The 24,342-nt window shown below is 41.9% G+C and overlaps 1 protein-coding gene across 11 annotated transcripts in view; it reads left to right on the top strand.

Annotated features, from left to right (window-relative positions):
* The window catches only part of bicral (BICRA like chromatin remodeling complex associated protein), a 117,123-nt gene that overhangs the window by 38,589 nt on the left and 54,192 nt on the right, over positions 1-24,342 (top strand). For 3 of the 11 annotated variants that reach the window (XM_072510170.1, XM_072510161.1, XM_072510187.1), the window contains 3 exons: positions 9,503-9,551; positions 16,147-16,218; positions 20,123-22,114. In XM_072510170.1, coding sequence (XP_072366271.1) covers positions 9,503-9,551; positions 16,147-16,218; positions 20,123-22,114 — 2,113 coding nt within the window. Of the gene's footprint in view, positions 1-1,055; positions 1,116-9,502; positions 9,552-16,146; positions 16,219-19,760; positions 19,859-20,122; positions 22,115-24,342 lie in introns of those variants that run through there. The other 8 variants (XM_072510153.1, XM_072510156.1, XM_072510186.1 and 5 more) reach the window with 5 other exon arrangements.

The following is a 24,342-nucleotide window of genomic DNA, read 5'->3' on the forward strand; positions in this document are numbered from 1 at the left end:
AGATCATCGACATGGATACCACCATTACACGTGAGAACACCACCCACCAGGTACGTGGTACATACTCGTGCGACTCAGCCAACGTTGTCTACCTCATATGCTGCAGGAAAGGATGTCCCGAAGCGTGGTACATTGGCGAGACCATGCAGATGCTGCGACAACGAATGAACGGACATCGCGTGACAATCACCAGGCAGGAATGTTCCCTTCCAGTCGGTGAACACTTCAGCAGTCAAGGGCATTCAGCCTCTGATCTCCGGGTTAGCGTTCTCCAAGGCGGCCTTTAGGACGCGCGACAACGCAGAATCGCCGAGCAGAAGCTTATAGCCAAGTTCCGCACACATGAGTGCGGCCTCAACCGGGACCTGGGATTCATGCCGCATTACATTCATCCCCCACCATCTGGCCTGCAAAATCCTACCAACTGTCCTGGCTTGACACAATTCACACCTCTTTAACCTGGGGTTACCCCATCTCTGGATCTGTAAAGATTTAATCACCTGCTAATGCTCGCATTCCAAGCATTGTCTGGCATCTTTGAATCTGTCTATATATATGTTTCTGGAACATACCTCTTCATTCACCTGAGGAAGGAGCAGCGCTCCGAAAGCTAGTGACATCGAAACAAACCTGGTGTTGTAAGACTTCTTACAGAAAAATAATTGCCATCGAGACAAAAGATGCAATGTGTTGTTTGTTTAATTTGCATTTTTATCTTCACATGATTTAACTTTATATTTAACTTAATTAGATCTTTTTCCTAAAGAAATTCTGGCATAAAGCATAGCTTTTAAAGAAAACAATTATTCAGGGGGAAAAATAGTTAACCAACATAATTGGTTCATCCATGATTTGGAAGTGATTGAATTAACAATAAAAAACACTTTCTGACTCCCCAAATCACACTGACTTAAAAATTGATAAAAAGGAGTTACTGGACTGTACTTAAAGTAGATGAACCTGCGGGTCTAAATAGGATGCATACTGGGTTGCTGGTGGAAGTAAGATTGAAAATTCGGAAGGGACTAACCATAATCTTCTAATCCTCTTTTTAGATATGGGGATGCTGCCAGAGGACTGGAGAATTGCAAATGTTACACTCTTGTTCAAAAAAGGTTGTAGATTAAACATAACATCGGGGCAGCACGGTAGCATTGTGGATAGCACAATTGCTTCACAGCTCCAGGGTCCCGGGTTCAATTCTGGCTTGGGTCACTGTCTGTGCGGAGTCTGCGCGTTCTCCCCGTGTGTGCGTGGGTTTCCTCCGGGTGCTCCGGTTTCCTCCCACAGTCCAAAGATGTGCAGGTTAGGTGGATTGGCCATGATAAATTGCCCTTAGTGTCCAAAATTGCCCTTAGTGTTGGGTGGGGTTACTGGGTTATGGGGATAGGGTGGAGGTGTTGACCTTGGGTAGGGTGCTCTTTCCAAGAGCCGCTGCAGACTCAATGGGCTGAATGGCCTACTTCTGCACTGTAAATTCTATGATGAAGAACTAGGGCAGGAGTAGGCAATTCTGCCCCTTGAGCCAGCTCCGCCATTCAATATGATCATGGCTGATCTCATCTCGGCCTCAACTCCAGTTTCCTGCCCGATCTCTATAACCCTTCAACCTATTACAAATTAAAACTCTGTCTATCTTGTCATTAAATTTAATGTCCTAGCATCCACTGCACTCTGGGGTAGTCAGTTCCACATATTCAGGATCCTTTGAGAGAAATAATTTCTCCTCATCTCTGTTTTAAAATCTGCTACCTCTTATCCTAAAACTATGACCGCTCATTCTAGATTGCCCCACAAGGGGAAGCGTCCGCTCTACATCTACTTTGTCATTACCTATTATCAGCTTGTATACCTCAATTAGATCTCCTCACAACCTTCTAAACTCGAGAGTATAGGCCTATAAACTGCTCAATCTCTCTTCATAAGACAAAACCCTAATCGCTGGAAACAATCTAGTGAACCTCCTCTGAAAGCCTCTAATGCATCCAGATCACTCCTCAAGGGGACCAAAACTGTACACAATACTCCAGGTGCGGTCTCACAAATGCAGCAATACTTCCTGACTTTTATACTCCATTCCTTTAGCCAAAAAGACCAAAATTCCATTTGCCTTTCTTATTACCTGCTGTACCTGCATAATATTTTTCTGAGATTCATGCACGAGGACACCTGGATCCCTCTGCAACAAAGCATTCTGAAGTTTCTCTCCATTTAGATAATAAGTTGCATTTCCGTTTTTCCGACCAAAATGGGTAACCTCACACTTATCCACATTAAACTCTATATCTGCCAAATTTTGTCCCATTCATCAAACATATCTATATCCATTTCTTATTTCCTCATTGCAATTTACTATCCCACCTATTTTAGTGTCAGCTGCAAATTTGGCTATAGTACGCTCTATCCCCACATCCAAGTCATTAATATATATTGTAAATAGTTGGGGCATGGTGACCGAACCCCGTGGCACCCCACTAGTTACATCATGCCAACCAGAAAAAGTCCCATTTATCCCGACTCTCTGCCTTCTATCAATTAATCAGTCTTCTATCCAAGCTAATAAATTACCCCTAATCTCATGTTATTTTACCTTGTCAAATACCTTCTGGAAGCCCAGATATATTGCATCTACAGGATGTCCATTATCCACTTGCTTGCTACATCTTCGAAGAACTCTAGCAAATTAGTCAAACATGATTTGCCCTTAATAAAACCAAGCTGACTGATGGGTTGTGTTTTGACTTTCCAAATGTCCTCTTATTACTTTTTAAAAATAAATTTAGGGTACGCAATTATTATTTTTTCCAATTGAGGGGGCAATTTAGCATGGCCAATCAGCCTAACCTGCCACATCTTTGGGTCATGGGGGTGAAACCCACGAGGACACGGGGCGCATGTGCACACAGACAATGATCCGGGGCCGGGATTCAAATCCGGGTCCTCAGCACGGTAGGCAGCAGTGCTAACCACTGCGCCACGTGCTGCCCCCTGTATTTGCTTCTTAGAATAGGATTCTAACAATTTCCCAACGACAGATGATAAACTAACTTGTGTATAGTTTCCTACTCTCTGCCTCCCTCCCTCCCTCGTTTTTTGAATAAGTGCGTTAGCATTTTTCCAATCCACTGGAACCTTTCCCGCATCCAGGGAATTTGGAATATTATAACCAATGGATCCACTATCTTCACAGCCACTTTGTTCAAGACTCTTGGATGTAGGCCATCCGGCTGGGGGACCTGTCAGCCTTCAACCCCAATAGTTTGTTTAGTACTTTCTCCCCTATTGATGATGATTGTTCTAAGTTCCTCCGTTTCGATTACCTCTGTAATTACAAATAAGTCAGTTTAACCGTGGTGGTGAGGAAGCTTTTAGAAATGTAATTGGGACAAAAATTCCAATCGCTTGGGTCAGTATGACTGAATTAAAGAAAGCCAACACAAATTTGTTGACGGCAAATTGAGTTTAACCAGTATGATTGAGTTCTTTGCTCAGGTTACAGAGAGGGTTGATGTGGGAAGTATTGTGTCCGCAGGATTGATGCTGTGAGGCCTGGAAACTGACAAACTGAAGGAGCTTTATTAACGAGGTGCGGTCAGTACAGGCGGCTTCTTTACTCTGCATCGTTACCCGTGCTGGCGATCAGTGTCATCACTTACACCGATGTCATGCATATATCATTATATATGCAGCTTTAGTGTTACTTCTCAGAAATCAATATAAATACATAATATTTCCTCCCCCTTTAAATTGAATGTCCCCAACAAATTTAAATAAGTGTAACATGAATAATAATCAAAACGTCAGATGGTTTGGGGGTTATTGTTCTCTGGTTGCAGGTGAACCTCGGGCATCTGCTTTTTGGTACTAGTTGCAACCTTTGGTATTTCTGATTTCGTAAGGATGTCATCAATGGTTGTTTTGACCAGTGTCGATGTTGTAATGAGAGATTAACTCTGTGCTTGGTCTGAAATTTGAGGTGTTGTTTTTCTCAAAAGGTTCCGTTGGTGTCTGGGTTTCAGGAAGGTTCGGGTCAGAAATCTTCGGCAGATCGTTTCTCATCGCTCACAGTTGGTACACATGTCTCCTCAGATGATATCATCCTGGGTCTGGGCATTATACGAGACGGGCCCTGCCTGTGTGATGATCATGGCAGGAACCCACTTCTCTCCTGTAGAGTATTTCCTAGCCAGAACATCTTGTCTTTGGTGGAAGGCACAATATTTTGTTTTGTTTTCTCACCTTTCGAAATGACTTTGTTTCTTTTGAATTATTTATTTTGTCCTTCGAGGTCTTAATAAGTCGAATGCTGAATGTAATTGTCGCTTTATTATCAATAATGCTGGAGAAATTTTCATTGCGAATAAACAGTATTCCTATACATGAGTGGGAATTGATTTTGATGTTTGATCAACGAACCTTGTTCCCTGGTTGCCCTTAATGTTTGGGTCATTGTTTGCTCGAAACGTTCTGCTAGTCTCTTCATAGCAGGATAGTATAGTGAATACTTAATATGTTGTATACCGTTCTTTTTCAAGAAACTTTCAAATTCTTGAGAGGTGAAGTATGGTCCGTTATCACTCCTCAATTGCTCAGGAAATCTGAATCCTCTAAAGACTTCTCCTAACCTCTTGATTGTCTTTTCTGATGAAGTTGACTTCATTATGCAACTTCTGGCCACTTTGAACATCAACTGTGACCAGGAACGTGTCCTTCAAAGGGTCCTGTGTAGTTGATGTGCATTCGTTGCCAAGCCTCTTCCAGCCATTCCCAAGAATGCAGCGGTGCGAACAGTGGCAGGTTTTGCACCTTCGCGCTTGAAGAACAAGCTCCAGCCTTCTCTGTTTCTGCATCCTATTCAGGCCACTAGAAACAGCTCCTCGCCATCTCTTTCATTCTCACAATTCCACAATGGCCCTTGTGTAATTTGTCCAACACTCGTCTTCTGAATGGTGGCGGAATAATTGCTCTGATCCCAAAGAAGATATGCTGACTGTACAGATAACTCCAATCTTCTAGTGGAGTACGGTTCCAGGTCAGGATTTGGTTCTTAGGTTTTGCCTTGGATAACCATCTTCACTTCGGAGAGTATAGGATCGCTCCAAGCACAATTTTTGTACTTGTCCTGAAGTGACAGGTGTACTCTCTACCTGTTCAAAGTATATATATATATTTAAAATTTAGAGTACCCAGTTCTTTTTTTTTCCCAATTAAGGGGAAATTTAGACTGGCCAATCCACCTACCCTGCACATTTTTGGGTTGTGGGGGTGAGACCCACGCAGACACGGGAGAATGTGTAAACGCTACACGGACAGTGACCCGGGTCCGCAGCACTGTGAGGCAGCATTGCTAATACCTTTTCAAAGTAGGAAGATACTTCCGCTCGAACCACTTGCTGATGAACTATTTGGTAGTGGTAAACAAAAAAGACCATCTGCATTACAATGAAGACTTGAGTGTCAATACTTGATGGTATAAGTGTGTGCAGACTAAAACAGCGCCCATCGTGCATTATGCTTGCTGCCAATGACTGTGTTCCTGTATGTGGTCCAAAAATTGTCGTTAATGGACAATGGTCCACCAATAGTGTGAACTTTCTTCCATACAAGAATTGGTGGAATCTCTTTATTCCAAAGTTAATTCTTAAGGCTTCTCTTTCGATTTGTGTGTAGTTAATTTCAACGTTGCTCAATGGTCTGGATGCAAAAGCAATGAGTTTCTCTTCACCCGACGATATGAAGTGGGATACTGCTGCTCCAACACCATAGTAAAATGCATCACATGCTAACTGTAAATGTAAGTTTGGATCAAAATTGGTCAGGACTTCATATTTAAGCAATGCCTCCTTGTCTTGCACGAGTGCATTGTTGCACTGATCCGACCACTTCCACTTATTATTTTGGCACAGCAGGCTACACTACGATTTTAAAATGGTCTCCAAATTTGGAACAAATCTTACTTATGGTTCAACAATACGAAGAAGGATCGCAACTGGTTAACATTCTGAGGTGTGGATGCCTATGTAATAGTCTTGACCTTTGAAGGAGATTTGAGAAGGCCCGTGGCCTCTATCACAGGCATTTTCAAAGTGGGGGTTGTGACGTGCGGGTGGGTCACAGGCAGGTGTCGGGAGGGTAGTGGTGCCAACCACCGCGGTGTTCCCGATCGTGGGAATTCACACGCAATAGCCGCAACACTGCCGGCTGCGAATGGCTTTGAAAATGGCGGCCACGACCAGCTAAAGAAATGCGGGCGCACTGCGCATGCTTGTCCGCTCATCAGTGCGCATGCGGCCTGGGAGTATTGGGACCTGATTAAAGGTCAAAGTGCGATTGTGGCGGTTGACTGCGTGGGGTCATCAACAATGATGAACAAGGCTATGACCTCGATCTGTTTTGCATCCCTAAATATTACTGTAATGATCTGGAGAGAGTATATATTCCTTATGGTTTAATCATGGACAGAACTGAATGTTTGGCAAGGGATATAATGAAAGCCTTGGGAAATCATCACATCATCGCCCTCTGTGTACTGAAGGGTGGCTATAAGTTTTTTGCTGACCCTTTAGACTACATTAAAGCATTGAATCGAAACGGTGACCAGTCAATCCCAATAACTGTGGACTTCATCCGTTTGAAGAGTTACTGTCATGATCAGTCAACAGGGGAGCTACTCAGATTTTACGAACTGAGGTACGAAATCCACACTCTCCTCCTGTTAACCTGATTGGAGTGAGATCATAAGCAGGATCACCTCTCGCATTAAAGGTAAGAGATGGTGGGTCACGAAGGTTGACCGGTGTGGGTCGCGAAGGTTGGCCAGTTGGTTAAAAATTGATCCCCGGAAAAAAAGTTTGAAAAACATTGCTCTATCACATATTCCAAATACTCAACTGAAGACTGGAAAAATCCTTACACGTCCTTGCGGACTCTCAATCTGTAGTCTTCCAATCTGAAGAGTGGCACCCAAATTCCGAAGATGTTCTTTTCATCTTTACCAGTAACCAGAATGTCACCCAGGACTCCGCTTAGCCCACTCAGGATTTGGTCCATTGTGCTTTGGAACTGATGTGATACCAAATGGTAATCGTCAGTACCAAAATAAAACTTTGTGTCACGATTGTCAGAAGTTCTTGACACTTGTGGTCTACATTCATATGTAGGTATGCCTGGCTTAGGTTGATCTTGCCAAAATGTTGGCCTCCATGGATACCCATGGGTATATGTGTACAACTCATTGAAGGTGATAGGGCAGTTTGAGGAAAGGTTAAATAAAAATACGGGATCTTGGAATTTAAAATTCAAGGGTATAAAGTACAAAAGCAAGGATGCTATCCTTTATGAAACACTGGCTTGGATATAACTAGTGTATTGTGTCCAATTCTGGACACTGAACTTTAGGGAGAAGTGAATGCCTTAGAGAGGTTGTGGAAAAGATTTATTAGAATGGTTCCAGGGATGAACGATTCCAGTTACTGGATAGATTGGTGAAACTGGCGCTTTTCTGCTTGATGAAGAGAAGTCTGAGAGGGAATTTGATTAGAAGTGTTCAAAAATCAAGAGTTGCCTGGACCCTGTAGTTGGGGAGAAACTTACAATTGGTGGAAGTGTTGGGAAAGAGGACTTTGATTGAACATAAATAGAAAATGAAATAGAACAAAGAACAAAGAAAAGTACAGCACAAGAACAGGCCCTTCGGCCCTCCAAGCCTGCGCCGACCATGCTGCCCGTCTAAACTAAAATCTTCTACACTTCCGGGTAGCATTGAGATGAGGAAATGCATTTTTACCAGTGAGTGGTTAGGATCTGGAATGCGTTTCCCAAATGTGGTGGGGGCAAATTCAGTCTTCTCTTTTGAAAGGATATTGGGTAATTATTTGAAGAAAAAAGATTTGCAAGACTATGGAGAAAAGATGGTGGCGTGGGACTATCTGAGTTGCTCTTGCTGGCACGGGCACGGCAGACTAAATGGGCTCTTTTTGTGTGTTATAATGATTCCTTTTACCTTTTAGAACTTTTTCAATGCATCTTTTTCTCCGTGTGTCTAATTTGCTTCTTTATTTGCTGCAATTCTTCTGGCGTCCTATTCCTGCTCTCTCGTTATTAATTATTTTCTGTGTTTCGGACCTTTGTTTCTTGGAATCTTGATTACAGTAATTACTGTACCATTACACCATGTTACAATAAGGGTTTGTTCTCTCCAAATTCCCCAGTGCATTCCTGATTTCTAAGTCCTAAGGGTGGAGGGAGGGGGGGGAGGTGTTCAGTAAAGGTGAGACTTTTTCAATATACATGTAGGGAAAATTGGAAGGTATTCCAATATGTTCTTCCAAACCTATAGTGGCTAATTTTACAGGACCATACTCAAAAGCATGTAACTGGTATACAATCATGTCTTCATGGCCTTCATCACCGATGTATATGAGGAGAAGAATTTTTCAAATGTTAAAAAAACAAAATTTTTTTTTTTTTTTTGCCATTTGCTTTCTTCTGTTTAAAGTTTCCTTTAAATGTAATTCCTATGAAGTTTCCTGAACATTCAGAGAGCATTAGGAAAAAAGTTTGAACTTCATTGTGCCACATTTCTGGCTTGTTTCAGAAAGACCTCCATTCAATTTCAGTACAACCATCCATTTTGTACTGAAATCCAAACAATCGTTCTGGCACCCAGTCCCTGGACAGTGGGGGCAGAAATTGAGGTGGGCGGAGGTGTAATTTTCTGTCATTGGACAGTTTGCTGGCATCATCCTACCCCCAAGCCATTTTCTTAGGCTGGATTGGAGGCAGAACTGCTACCTGACTGCAAGTGGTGGATAGCCAGATGAGTTAATTAAAAGGCAGTGGTAGACTGTAGTTCCTTCCATGTTGGAGGGCCACCTATTGGCTCTCCAGCTAGAGAGCATGCCCGTCATTCTTAATTGGACAGCGAGTATGCCCTTTGACCATTAATTGGATAGTCGCTGTTTGGTTTCTGTTTGTGTGACCCAGTACAGTTCAGAAGCTGTGGACCTGTATTTGATCCGAACGTCGGGGTCCTGGCCCAAAACATGGAATCCTGCCGCTTATCTCAAAAGTAGTCAAAGTGCGAGTTTTTGTTACTGCAGCTACCAAAATAGTCGCACCACAGCTTGTTTCAAAGATTTCTGAATTTCTGTGATAAAAACTTGACTTTTGTGTAGTATTGGTTTATTGGGCCACTCGTGCAGAAAATTTTACATTAAATTGACCATCTACTTCAAAACAAAATAAGATACTATACTTGGGTCTGCATCTGCATTAGTAACAGGATAAACATTTCATTTCACATTGTGATACTGGATGTGCATTTGGTAGTTGGTGGTTGAGTACAGTTTGTGTTATAGTCAATTTGGGAAAAAATCTTTTAGTCAGATTTATATTTTTTTGTAAACTAAGCATCAACTTTTCAGATCCTGAAAACTATTTGTATTTTCCATTGTGCTTAAAGAATTAACATGGTTTCATTGGTTACTTTTTCTTTTTATAGTGATGTACAGGCATTGAATGATTTTCTTCATGGACCTGCCAGTCAAGAAGTAGGTATTTTTTATGTTTACCGCTGTGAATCTTAATACTTTTAGATTAACAATACATCAACAGAAATTTTACTGATTTCTTTGTCAAGTAGCCTTACATTAAGTGTATCTAACATAAAATTTCATAGCAAAAGTAACCTTGGACCAAGCAGAATCGACAACTTGTTATATGCATGTTTTTTTTGGATCAATAGGAGAATTTAGCAGTAACAAGGATTAAGGACAAAATGATGTAACAATATGTTGCCATGGTTCAAAAGGAGACGGTGTCTATTAGGCTGCTGTATAGCCAGTGCAAATTGAACAGCAAGTCAAAGCTGTTCTGTATTTATTTTTAAATGGCAGATTTTGAAAAGTGAAGTTCAGCAAAGTCCCTAGCAAAATTTCCTGGAGTTTTATGCTAGCCTTAACCCCCAAAGCAATGCAGACAAGCCTCAACTAGTGGGTATACATAACTGTAAATAACTCAATGCTGGTTTGCATTTGTGTTGAGTGGGAATCTTTTGCTTACTGGCTGCTCAGTGACATAACTATTTCCCAAGTTTTTACAACTGTACTTTCACGTTTCCAACTGTCTAAATTTTGGCTCTCTATTTTGAAGCATAAATACATATGAAGTTAATTGGCCCTGTTTGAGTTAAGAGGTAGATGGGGAGAACATGTCCTAAGCAATTTGTAGGGGTGGAGGATCTATCATCGGGAGTGGCAAGTTCCTTACAGTGAAGCCTACACTATTCTCTATGTTTCCTCTGAATTTTTCTTCTGCCAAATGGGATGGGCGTGTAACGTTTCTCTTTCAATGATCTGCTCTTGGTGAGCCTGGTCTCAAGTTGGGAAGCTATGTCTGTGTTCAGCCTATGAAGTTCCATATTGATTCCAACTGTCTTGCCTGCGTTATCGACAAGCTGCAAGCTCAGTCATGATCCTGATGTTCCAGCTTGCCAATTGAAGAGTTGCCATCTTTATTTTTGTTTGTTTTGTTAGTTTGTCTGGTGCAGTGGATTCTGCCCACATGTTGATCAGAGATTCTAGCTCCAAGCTCCCTTTGAAGCAGTTGGACGATGGGAGGTTAGCATTTTGCTAGTCAGGGTCTCTCTGACTTGAAGTGGACGATGGCTAACTAGTGGGTTACAATGGTCCCTCCTATTGTCTGAAACCACCCCTGGCACCTGGTCTCTATGCTAATCAAGTTGAACATATCACTTGTAAGAGCTATCTCCTATGTTGTGTTAATGCTTTGCAGTGAAACTGGAGTGCCCTCTGCAGGATGCAAGCCTGGTAGAAAATAATGGAGACTCTGGGCTACCCAAATGTCAGGGTCCCCCTCCTGGCTTCCGCACTTGAACCCAAAAGGATGCAACGCATTGCTTTTGGCACTGGCTTGCTGGCAGGAATTGGAAAGATGACACATTTGGACATCACTCTGCCTTTGAACTCCAGTCCAGATTTTTTGTCAGGGTTTACTCCCTCAACTTCAACTTGCCAAGGTATCCGTAAGGCAGTGGAGCTATTTGCCCATACTTTGAAATTTGGTTCATGAGTGTCAGGACATGTTCACATGCTGATGGGCTTGCACAATGCATATCTGAGGGCCAAACCTCCTCTGAGTTCCTCTGAAGCTTTAGCCTGGGGTCACAAGAGGTTCAGTTTCCATGTGGCGCTGCAAGGAGGCACAGCTGAGGACTTGCCAGTGGAGAGGCTATATACTGACAGGGAGAGACTTGCACATTTGGCTCTTTTTTTTGGGGGGGGGGGGAGATTGCTGCTAGTCAGCAATGTACAGTAGTGTAGGTTGAAAATGACAAACACAAACTAGTGTGCAAAAGTGGGAAACGCTATACACTGGTTGCATTATATTGACCTGGAGGACACAGGCAGCTACCACAACGCTGACTGATACAGATCACTCCTTGGTGTGCACAAGAGTTGAGTTGAAGTTCATTCACAGCAGAAATGCTGTCCTCGTATTGACGTCAACTATACTGCCCACCCAGATTAAAAATAATAACCTTTCCTCAATGCGATTGAACAGATTGAACACATTCCCACAGAGAGTGCAGAAGCAAAATGGAACATATTTCGAGAAACATCTACAATACTGCACTCTCAACAGATGAAATTGCTGACTGATTTGAGGCTAACATTACCATGATGGAACCTGTTATTTAAGCCAAATGTTCTGCTCTCATTAATTATAAGAGAGATCTGAGCAAAAAGACTCAATGCAGTAAGAGCCGCTCAAAATAAAGTTCAACAGACTACCAGGTGGTCCGTAATTAAATGCTGGTTGCCACTTTGCAGGAACACCCAGATATCTTTTGACACAGGGAATGTTAGAGGCATGTATGAGGGATCAAAAAGGCAACAGGCCATCAAAGAAAATGGCATAGTTGTAAACAAAGGCAGGGTCATCAGCGGCTGCAATAAACAGTTGGAGAGATGGGTGAAACCTTGAGTTGGTACTCTAGGGAGAGCACTGTCATTGAGGAAGTTAGATACCATAGAAGGCCTGCTTGTCGTGGCAAAGCTGGATATCAAGCTCACAGTGGGTAAGCTTAGCAAAGCCATTGACTCACTTGTCCTGGGGCAAACTCTAGATGCTGACTCTATACCTACTGAACTTATTAAGAATGAGAAACTGGCACACCTGCAGCATCTGAACAAACTTCTCTGTCACTGCTGGAGGGAGGGGGCATTGCCTCAGGTTTGTGTGAAGCCTAGATCATGACCCTGGACAAGAATCAAGGAAACCGCAGCAATTGCAATAACTATCGCGGCATTTCCCTGCTGAGCATTGTGGGAAATGTATTTGCTCATGTTACCTTGTTAGACAGATCTTGGTTGAATCCTAAATCCCGGTGTGGTTTTGGAACTGTAAGATCTACAACTGACATGATCTTCAGCTGCAAGAGAACAAAGGAGACCACCATATATTGTCTTCTTCGATCTCACCAAAGCATTTGACCATGTGAGCAGAGGCGGTCTATTAAACCTGCTGGGGAAATTTGCTTCCTGCTGAAATTGATCTCTTTCCATGAACATGATGGGTAAGGCCAGTTATGACGGGGCAGCATCAGAACCTTTTGCGATCTGCAGTGGGGTCAAACAGGGTTGTATTATGGCACCGGCAGGTTTTGACATAGTTTCTTCGCTGCTGTCATATGTCTTCAGGTCGTCTACCTAAGTACCAGAACTGATGAAAAACTGTTCAGCCTTGCTGCCCTGAGATCCAAAAAAGGTGCGCCAAGTCTTCATCAGAGAGTTGCTCTACACTACCGATTGCATTAGCATTCCATACCGAGGAACACCTTTCAGTAGCAAATGGACAGACCCACACCTGTAAAGAGTTTGGTTTGGCCATCGGCATCAGGAAGACAAATATCATGGTCTAGTCAGCTCTATGGTATGATGTCCCTACTGCCATCTATCAGCATTGTTAATGTCACGCTGAAGGTTGTTAGCTTTACATATCTAGGCTTCACAGTCACCAGAAATCAGTCACTTCTTGCTGAAATCAATACACACATCGCAAAAGCTGCAGCTGAGTAAGAGAGTGTGGGACAACAGCAATCTGACTGAGAACACCAAACTGTACAACTACAAAGCCTGCATCCTCAGTGCACCCATCTGCAGTAGTGAATTGTAGACACCATGTGCTAGGCAGGAGAAAAAGCTGAAATTTCCACCTTCACTTTCCTGGCGTTTCCGTGGCACCTCTTGGCAGGACCAGGTCAGCAAATCCAAGGTTCTGGAGTATTCTAATTCTGGCAGCACAAACTATATCAGTGATGTCTGCGATGTCTTTCTCAGCCACATTCATCGGCTGGGTGACAACTACGCACCCAAAAACCTTCCGTACGGTGAACTAGTCACTGGATCCTGACCTCCTGAACTTCTACTCCTCCACTACAAGGACATGTGCACGTGAAATATGAAGATAATGGGCACTGATGCTGACAGCTAGAAGACGGTTGCTGATAACCGTGACCCCCGGAGCTGCACTCATCCAGGCAAATGTACCATCACAATCCTGATTTGTGCCTTTTAAATGGTGACCAAGCTTTGGGGAGTCAGGAGGTGAGTTACTTGCATCAGAATTCTCAGCGTCTGAGAAACCAAATTATTTATAGGCTTGTCAGGTTCAGTGTCTGGTCAGCGGTAATACTCAGAGATTCAGCAATGGCCATTGAATGTTGGAGGTGGTTATTCATAGATTATCATAGAATTTACAGTGCAGAAGGAGGCCATTCGGCCCATCGAGTCTGCACCGGCTCTTGGAAAGAGCACCCTACCCAAGGTCAACACCGCCACCCTATCCCCATAACCCAGTAACCCCACCCAACACTAAGGGCAATTTTGGACACTAAGGGCAATTTATCATGGCCAATCCACCTAACCCGCACATCTTTGGACTGTGGGAGGAAACCGGAGCACCCGGAGGAAACCCACGCACACACGGGGAGGATGTGCAGACTCCGCACAGACAGTGACCCAAGCTGGAATCGAACCTGGGACCCTGGAGCTGTGAAGCAATTGTGCTATCCACAAGGCTACCGTGCTGCCCCTATTGCCTGGTACCTGTGTGCCGTGAATGTTATTGGCCACTTATCAGTGCAAGTCTCGCTGAATATGGGCATGGTCTGCTTCAGTATCTGAGGAGTGGTGAATGGTGCTGAACATTATGCAATTATCAGCAAACATCCCCACGTGACCTTATAATAGATGGAAGGTTATTTATGAAGCAGCTGAAGATGGTTGGGCCTTGGAACTATCCTGAAGAATTCCTGTAGTGATATTCTGCATTGAGACTATTGAATCCTCAACAACCATACCAGCTTTCTTTGTGCAAGGTAAATTCTCCAAGTAGTGGAGAATTTACTCCTTATTCCCATTGACTCCAGATTTGCTAGGGTTTCTCGGCCAAATGCGGCTTTAATGTCAAGGATAGTCACTCTCCGCTCACCTCTGGATTTCAGGAGCTGAGTGACCATGGCAGAACCCAAACTGAGCATCAGGGAGCAGATTATTACTGAATAACAGCCTCTTGATAGCATGCCAGCTCCAAAAACACTGAAATAAATCAACACCGTCTAGAACAAAGGAGCCCCTTTGATTGGCACCTCATCAACTACCTTCAACATTCACTCCCTCCATCACCAATGCACAGTGACAGCAATGTGTACCATCTACAAGATGCACTGTAGCAACGCACAAAGGCTCCTTCAACAGCACCTTCCAAACTCGCAACCTCCACCACCTGGAAGCGTATGGGCAGCAAATTTATGGGAACACCCCCACCTGCAAATTCCCTTCCAAGCACCACACCATCCTAACTTGGAACTATATTGTGTTTCCTTCCCTGTCACTGGGTTAAAATCCAGGAATACCCTTTCTGACAGCACTGTGGTGTATCTGCACCACATAGATTGCAGTTGTTCAAGAAGGTGGCTCACCACCACCTTCTCGAGGCAATTAGAGATGGGCAATAAATACTGGCCTAGCCAGTGATGTCCACATCCCATAAGGGATGTAGGAGCAGAAGTTGGCCATTCGGCTCCTCGAGTCTGCTCTGTCATTCTAGGAGATCATGACTGATCTATTATGATAATCCTCAACTCCACTTTCCTGCCTTATCCCCATAATCTTTGATACACTTACTGATTTAAAAATCTATCTCAGCCTTGACGGCCCTCTGCGGTAAATAATTACACAAGTTCACTACCATAAAATATGTTTATTAAAAAGCTGACTGTTTAGAAGGGCATTCTTCCAATGAAGCAAGCAGAAATGAAAACTCAACTGTCTGAGAAGATGGCCCAGACAAAACAGAGCCAGAAAATTGTGCGCCTTCTTAGCCTACTGTGAAGCTCCTGAGCCGCAGTAGACATTGCTGATCACCATGGCGCAAACCATCATCTCACACGGTGGAAGGCTGCCACCGCATTTGTAGCTACCGATCTGCACAATCTGACATCTCCTTAACCTCCATTCCTGAAAATGTCCTTAACCTCCATTCCTATATCCCTCTGCGATCTCAGTGCCTCTTTTGGATCCTTGATTTTCTTAGCTTCGCCGTTGGAAGCTGTGCCAAGCTCTAAGCTCTGAAATTCCCTACTTAAACCTCTCTGGTTCCCTACCTCTCTTTCCTAGTTTAGACACTTTGAAACTACCTGTTTGATCAGTTTCATTCTCAGTTCCTTAGAAAATGAAACAGTCCATGCTCACATGCAGAACAACTTGCACAGTATCTAGCCTTGGACTGATGAGTGGCTAAGTAACATTTGTGCCACACACCAGCCAGTGACCATGGCCTACAAGAGAGTATTTAATCACCGTCTCACAACAATCAATGGCATCATCATTGTTGAATCCACCATCATCAACATTTTGGTGTTGGTGCTTGACAAGGTGCCCACATTCTGTAAATGAATAAAAGAAAACTTTTGGTCATCTGTCCTTGCGGCTTAGCATCAAATTTTGTTTGTTAATTGCTCCTGTGAAACACCTTGGTGCATCGTAATACATTACAGATGCTTTATAAATGCCATTTGTTGTTGTTTAGTACAATTCGATCTTGGATCTTTGGTTTTCACAGATAGATGAGGATGATATGCTCGGTTCAGCCTGCACTATTGACAACTCTAATTCACTTTTTGCTGATGCCATTGTAAGTACTGAAATTCAAAAAAATATGTATCTTATTTAAATAGGTTATATTCGCAGTTAGATTACTGTATTTGTGACATGTTACATCTTTTTTAAAAGGATCGGTCTGATCTATGTCACTTTTTATTATATTTGGAGAGCACATTTCTTTGACCAACCCTTTGATTATCCAGCCTGTTGGTTCCTCCTTTTCTTAGATATATATATAAATATATATATATATATATATATATATATATACATACACACACCTCCTGGAAGTAATTTTTTCTCTCAGCTCTATTTGACCTTAGGTGGTAATTTGAATATTTTTCAGATCAGCTGTTGAATCGTCCTTGAACGATGGATAAACACTTGATGCCATGGGATGGTCTTAATATTTGACAGCAAAATTGGCCTGCATGTGTGGAGACCAAACCTCCTCCCACTTGGGATTGCATCTAGCATTCTTCATGAGAAGAAGTATACTTGAGAATTAACGTCTGGGAATCATAAGTTAATTAAGTAATCAATAGGTGCAGATATTGTTCCTACAGTGTTTTAAGAGCTTGATGCAGTCTCCCTCACAATTGGATCTTTTTCTCAGAATAGGAAGTCTCCACCGTGAAAATTGAAGGATAAATTGTTGTTCAACTTCACTGCCATACCAAGGCTGAGGTAATAATTGATAAATGCTTATTGAAAAAAAGTGCGGGTCTGAGGAAATATCAGTGGGTGGTGAATATTTGGAATTCTCTGCCCTAGAGAGCTGTGGAGGCTCAGTCATTGAGTATATTCAAGACTGAGATTGATAGATTTCTACATATTAAAAACATCAAGGTATATAGGGATAGTGAGGGAAAATGGCATTGAAGTTGAAGCTCAGCGATGATCTCATTGAATGGCAGAGTGGGCTCGAAGGGGTGTGTTATGATGATGGAGAGAAAAAAAGAGTTACACATAGAAATATTGGACTTCAAAAAAGACCTAAGTTTTATATTTTAAAATGGACACAACCCTGATGATAGCTGGAATGTATAGTCAGCCTCTCACAGAAACTGCTGCAAGGTGATTCTCTGAGTGACAATGGAACTTCTCAGACCAAGTACTTCTAAAAGCATCCAGAGACTGATTACTATCACTGGTTAAAAGCAAAGGACACAAAGGGTGGCATGGCAGCACAGTGGTTAGCACTGCTGCCTCACAGCACCAGGGACCCTGGTTCAACTCCGCCCTTGGGTGACTTGTCTGTGTGGAGTTTGCACCTTTTCCCCGTCTCTGCGTCGGTTTCCCCGGGTGCTCCGGTTTCCTCCCACAGTCAAAAGATGTGCAGGTTAGATGGATTGGCCATGCTAAAATTGCCCCTTAATGTACAAAGATGTGCAGGATAAGACAGGGTTACGACGATGGGGCAGGGGAGTGGGCTTAGGTGGGGTGCTCTTTCATCGAATGGCTGCCTTCAGCACTGTACGGATTCTATGGTAATGCAACGGTTGATTAGTGCCATGGGTTCTTTAATATAAAAAAAATGCAATTTCAACTTTATGTTGACAGAGCAAATAGAATTTGTGTTGTTTCAGAATAGGCAAAAATTATTTGATCGAGGAAAGAAAGCAGTAAGATTGTTGACTAGTCAGCTGAAATTATTAAGGATAGGTTGGGTATTCTGTGACAAGTAGTTATCAGCTTGCCCATGAAAACTTTGTCACCATCTGCAAAGTTGAAGTTTTGAGTTCTGGAGTGGACGTTTTTCTGGATGGGAACAATGGCAAAAATATTGAAGAAGCTGGACACCATCCAGGACATGGGCACATCCCTTTGGTCTGCATCCATCGGCACATTTGGGTTGCACTATGTGCAATCTAGAACAGTGCTTCCCAAAGTTTTCCCACTGTGACCCCATTTTGAAGCTTGAAAATGGCTGTGACCCCAGAATGAGAGGAGGGTGGGAGAAGTAAAACTTATGAGCAGTGGGGGATGGATTTGTCAGAGTTAAGGGGAGAGATTTGTGAGAGTGAAATGTAATGTAGCGTGTTGGGAGCTGTTTAAACTCCCAAGTTTTTTTAAAAAACCTACCTTTTCATAGGCTTTTTTACAATAAGTTCCAACTCATCCTTTGATACGGTGTTCAGGTGTATCAATCCAGAGTTACGGCTGATGATTATTTAAGTTTACAGGGAGAAACTCAATAGAAATCTTGAATTTAAAATATTTTATCAAGGGTTTCTATTTAAGTGCATAAATTATTGTGTCAGAACTATTTGGTAGAGCAGAAAAGTACAAATAAGAACATTAAACTTGATCAATTTCACACTTTTGCTGTAAAAAGCACATCTTAAATAGATGACATTATCAATAAAAAACTGCTGCTCCAAATTATATGCGGAGATGTGCTTGCTTTACTGTGATATGTCAGGAACAACTTTTATTTATTTATCTACTTCATGTTGGAAAAAATGTTTACTTCACAGTTTTGGGGGCAATTTCTTACAATTATTTTATTTTCAGTGGATGTTCCTCATTTCCAAATCCCAATGTCATCAACTGTGAATAATAAAAGAGATGTGTAATAAAATATGATTGCTACACCTTGTGCACCAGTTCCTGTCTGCCATACCTCTAGTGCCACACTAAAATTTCTGTGTCGTATTTGAAAGAATGTGTGAAGAATAAAATATTGTTTGGCATAGGATTCAGATTGTTTGTAATCTCTGCTAATAAAAAGAAAAAAGGCAGGATGGTAACTTGAAGACTGAAGAGCTATTAAATTCTGCCATCATCCATGGTTTCCTAAACAGAAATTAGACTTCTGCAACTTAAACATTGTGTTTAGAAAGCAGCACATCATCTCTAACCAAATCTGAGTACCATGGAACAACTGCTAGTAGTAGAAGCATTAGTATGGTGATGGTATTTCATTGCACGTTAGTCCTCGTAAACCAATAGATCATCTATTTACTGTGAACAATGCCATGAAGGATACAATAGTTATATATTAGTAATGTTGCATTTATCATGCATTTATGAAGTTGTCAGGAAGACAGAGAGGCTCTCTATGCTCAAATAAACTTTTTTGGGGGTTTTATGGATCCTCCCTGATCTGTGCGATGGAAACCCAAAGGAAAAAGCTTCAAGGAAATTTCCCAGATGGTGTTGCAGAAATAATATGGACCCTAATTTTTTTGAATGGAGAGTGGACAGAAAATAAGAATTCTACCTGGGGAGCAGGAATTTGGGGTGGAACGGATCCATGTTTCTGCCCTTTTTCTAGCCTATCACAAATTCCAGTCACAGGATTACTACTTTAGGAGTGTGCCTGGGGAAGTTGCTGAGTTATACCAGGCATTCTGCCAATTATGCTCTTATTTGACCCAACTGAAGACAACTGCCATGATTTCTTTTGAGACCTTAGTAAAGATTCATTGACTGCCTGAGTTAAAGAATTACGTTGATTACCTGTAAGAATATTGTATTTTATTTTCTTAAGAACATAACAAAAATCACATCACTTGTTTCTTTGTCCCTTCCCAGACCTTTTGATGCTTTGAGGAGTGGGTAAGAACCATTTTGACTTCCACTGGTAAAACAGGGCAAGTGCATCTAAGGTGTACCTGTAGATGCAGGCGGCCCACTCCCAACTGCCCCCTGCACCCCCAACTTTGGTAAGGATGCTATCCTTATTATGAGAGATGGAGTTTTGGGTGCTGGCCATGGACAATTGGAAGTCCACTGTACCAGAAGGGGAACTAGAACCTTGGAACATCATCTTATGTTAAATTTTGCTAACAGCTATTTTTTTAATGTTTCAAATTCTGTCCAAAACTCAATTTCTCAAAAGAAAAATTATCCCGGTTGTCAGTTTCAGCCAAGATTATATCAGTTTGATGGGCATATGATAATATTATGTTTCAACTTTTATTTTTTAGAGTGCTGATCCTACCTCTTCTACTAAAGATACACATAACCATATTGGAGAAGAATCCAACTCAAGACTGCAATTAGCAAGTGGTCTTAATGTTTTGGAAGAACTGGATACCTCTTCACCTCTCTCAAACCTAAATGGGGACCAGCCTTTTGATATTCTGCAGAAGTCTCTTCAGGAGGCCAATATCACTCAACAAACCTTACAGGAGGAAGCAGATTTGGCAGCCGGCATTACTTCCACCCAGGAATTTTCTCAAACCCAGCTTCATGCGGCTTCCTTTTCTCAGGTTTCACAGTTATCTTCTTGTACTTCAGCAGTAAGAGGCCTGACACAGCAGCAGATGAATGTAACACCGGCTCCCATTTTGCAGCAGGTTTTGCGAACTCCCTTTGTAAATAATGAAGCCAGTGTACAGCCTGGATTTTTCCAACAAATGGGCATTAACAGTGTTGCCATTCAGCATGTACCCAGCAACAACCAAGCTGGTGGCATTGGACCAATTCAGCTGATTAGCTCATTGGATGCGCAGCAGCCTGTAATGACTCTTAATCACCTTGAAGGGTCTCAGTTTATATCGAAGAACAGTGGACAGCCAACTGCTCTGAACTCAGTGCCTCTAGGTGGTTATAATATGTCATCTCTTCCCAACCAGCAACAAATGTCTTTGAATTCGCCTGGCTTAAATGAGACTGGTGGATTATTGCTTCAGAGACGAGTGACAGCACTTAATGGAAACACTTACTATGGAGCCTCTAACATTGGTCAGGTACCACAACCTATGTCTGTTCACTTTAGTGGTAATAATATTCAAACAGCCCTGCCGTTGCATAATATTATCATTCAAAGAGGTCCTGCACCAAACCAGCCTAAAATTTCACTTAGTATTCAACCCAAGCCTGCTCAGATGAATCAGCAACAAACAGTTTACAATGTCAACAACTTAGAATTGCCGACAGCATTCAAACTCCAAAATGAAGTTGCATTGCAACAACAGCAAATGCAGCATGGCCTTCCCTTTTGCTCCACAAACCCTTCTCAAAGTTCATCAGTGGGCCCAGCACTGGGTGTCAATATTGCAAAGCAGCAGGTATCCAGAAAGTCCGGTAGACCACAAGTTTTAAATCAAACTGGAAGCAGTATCATAATTCGTCCTCCTATTGGGCAACATGAACCTCTTGTATCCCAGAACCAGTTTTTCATTCCTACCAGCCTAGCATTAAATATGAATTCAACTGTTCAACACCTTCAGACTGCAAATGGACAAATTCTTCAAAATCGAACCGTACCCACCCAATTGGTCTCCAGCCAAGTAGGCTCTGAATGTGTTCTAACAAATCAGAATGCTTCTGGTACGATGCTGGCTACCCAGTCTTTTTCAGGACAATTCTTGAATAATCAGAACTCTGCTGGACAGTTGGTTTCTGGTCAGGGTAGCATGGAACAAGTTGTTAATGCTTCAGGAGGGCAGCTGCTAACAAACCATGGTTCATCGCAGCTAGTCACTGGGCAGGTCCCACTCCATCAGGCTTCACAGATGGTATTTAATGTTCCAACCAGTCAAGGTATACAACCCAGTCCTGGCTCCAGCATTAATGCAGGAATATTTAAACAATCTGGGCATAATGCAGTCCGAGGAAGGTCATTGCAAAACCAACTTACTGTTTCAAATACGCCTAATTCAATGTGCTCCAACTATGTGTCGACTGTACAACCTATAATATCATCAGCAAGCAGTGGTGACCATGTCACACAAACATGTTCTAGCGGTAACATTGTAATGGTTTGTCAGGGAGAGCAATCTCTTGTCACCGTACAGTCTGCACAGCAGCAACCACAGTGCCAGCAACAGTTGGGTATGAATCAAATTTACCGGATTTCTAATCCTTATCACCAAAATGCAAGTGTAATGCAACCCTCACGACAGGTCGTATTTAGCCGAACGGAGATGCCAATCACACAGACCAGCAATCAACAGCAATTTCTGTACTCGCAAGTAGGTGATAAATTAATGTACTAAATTTGTCAATGATCAATTTCAAAGAAGTGAAATGCTATAACAAAAAAACATTTTTTTCATCACATTGCCTGAAATATTTTCTGTCGCACAGCATTGAAATAAGTATGTACAGGTAAATCCCGTTTTTTCACAATCCAATTTACAAGAAATGCCGGTTTTACGGACAGGCTTTGCAGCCTTGAACTGATTTGTGGTTGTTTATCTCCTTTCCATCGTGGTCGGTTTATGTCGGCTGGTGAAGTGTTCAAGTCACCGGCTAAAATGTATTTTAAAAATAACTCTGAATCTGTCAGCTTTGCTGTTGAACTTACTGCAGTAAGCATAGGAGAATTTGCCTTGCTAAAATGATACCTCTCCCGCTACCTCCTTTCTGACCCGCCATGTTAATTAGAAATCCATAGATTAACATGCAGATCAAAGGGAATATTAAAACAATGTCATTTACACAACTGCCTGACATTCTAAACTGACCACCATCCTTTTTCATCTGAATTATTGTTACCACTACATGCACGCATTATCACCATTATCGGCATGATCACTTGGGAATTGTCAGAGCTCCTCTACCTCTATTTGACTAGTTCTGTGCTGGTCTAATTCAGGGTTAGTTCATGCATCTTTGGATGGTGTTTCTTCCATTAGGGCTTTGGCTGCAGATGCTCATCCATCCAAATTTGATCTCAAAGTGGTGCTAAGTGGGTGATATTCCACAATACCAATTTTAAGGAAAATCCTTTTTTATGGAATGAACTTGACCCGTTCAGTAAAAATGGGATTTGCCTGTGCAGTAATTTGCTGACTATAATGGTGCAAAATTTCCATACACACATATCAGCATACTTTTAAAACTAGAAATAGCGAAGAGCGAAGGAATTTTTCATTTTTTTTTAATGATTTGTCTCAATGAGCATAAACTGACATTTGTTGAGAGACTTGATTGCTTTCTGGACTTGTGTCACATTCAAATTGCACCTTATCAATAACTCCCAACAGAGTCTGTGAAATTTCTACTTGGACAACATGATAGTATGAGTGACTTACTGTAACCACAGAATGTTCTCAACATTTCTTTAGCTGGACCCTGATTCTGCAATATGTTATGCATTGTCTTTCAATATAAAGTGAAATAACTTCATGTTTCTATTTTCACATCTTCATTGGCATGAATAACATAAAACCTTCTGAGCATGCTGATTTCATTATCTTAATGTTCAGCTTTATGCCAACTTAATTTTCACTATTTACTGTTGTCTTTCAGATGAAACCCTCTTTTTAATTTTCTTGTTTGTTTCTGGAGTTTTTCTTCACATTTCCTTTTTAATTTTTCCAAGTTTCAACTAATGCCTAACTAATCTGGCATCTGACTGTTCCATACAATCTCTGACAGAATTGTGAGAATGTAATTGCAGTTAACCAGGAATTCATTTGCCTGAATCCATTGCCTAATGCTACGGTAACTTATTCTTGTTGTATGTAAATAGATCTAGAAAGAGAGAGAGGTGAAATTCAAAGTTGGCGAGGGTGCAAAACTGGTGGCAACGAAGCAGCGGGTGTATAATCGGCGATTGATTTCCCACTTCCCATTTTGTGTCCTATTATGATTCCAGACCAGACCCCAACTTTGGCTAGGATACTGGACTGAAATCCCAATATTTTAGTTAATTTGAAAGACTTTGTGGAAAGAATGATTCGCTCCAGGAGTGAGATTGTATGAAAAAATAGGGCTTTGGTATTTTTAAAACAAAGGTTTTTTTATGGATATAATATCAAACTTTTTAACTTCACACCCAAAAATTACACCTTAAACACTACTACTCAATTTCCCATTAAACTACAAGAAAAGAAACCTATCTCTCAATCTATCTTACTGTGGGAGAATTGTGAACCAGCGTCAGGCAGATCTCGAAGGCTTTCTCAAAAAAAAAAACCTTTAAAGCCATTCAAAATGCCTCCCTGTAATCCTTGGCTCCACTCAGCAATGACCCCATCTCCACAAGCTAAAAAACAAATTATCTCTGTAGGTTGGAAAGCACACTAACTCCCCAGGCACTTTCCCAGTCAAACCACAGTCCATTATCCGAGACTGAAAGCACATTCCTTTGTCAATTTCACCTTCTGGCTGCTAAAAAACACACAGGCCTTGCAAAGCAGAATTCTTAAAAAACAAAATGACCATTCTAGTCAAACGCACTCTAACCCCAAGC

The sequence above is a fragment of the Scyliorhinus torazame genome, chromosome 1 (genome assembly GCF_047496885.1).
Source record: "Scyliorhinus torazame isolate Kashiwa2021f chromosome 1, sScyTor2.1, whole genome shotgun sequence".
In the NCBI taxonomy this organism is placed as follows: Eukaryota; Metazoa; Chordata; class Chondrichthyes; order Carcharhiniformes; family Scyliorhinidae; genus Scyliorhinus; species Scyliorhinus torazame.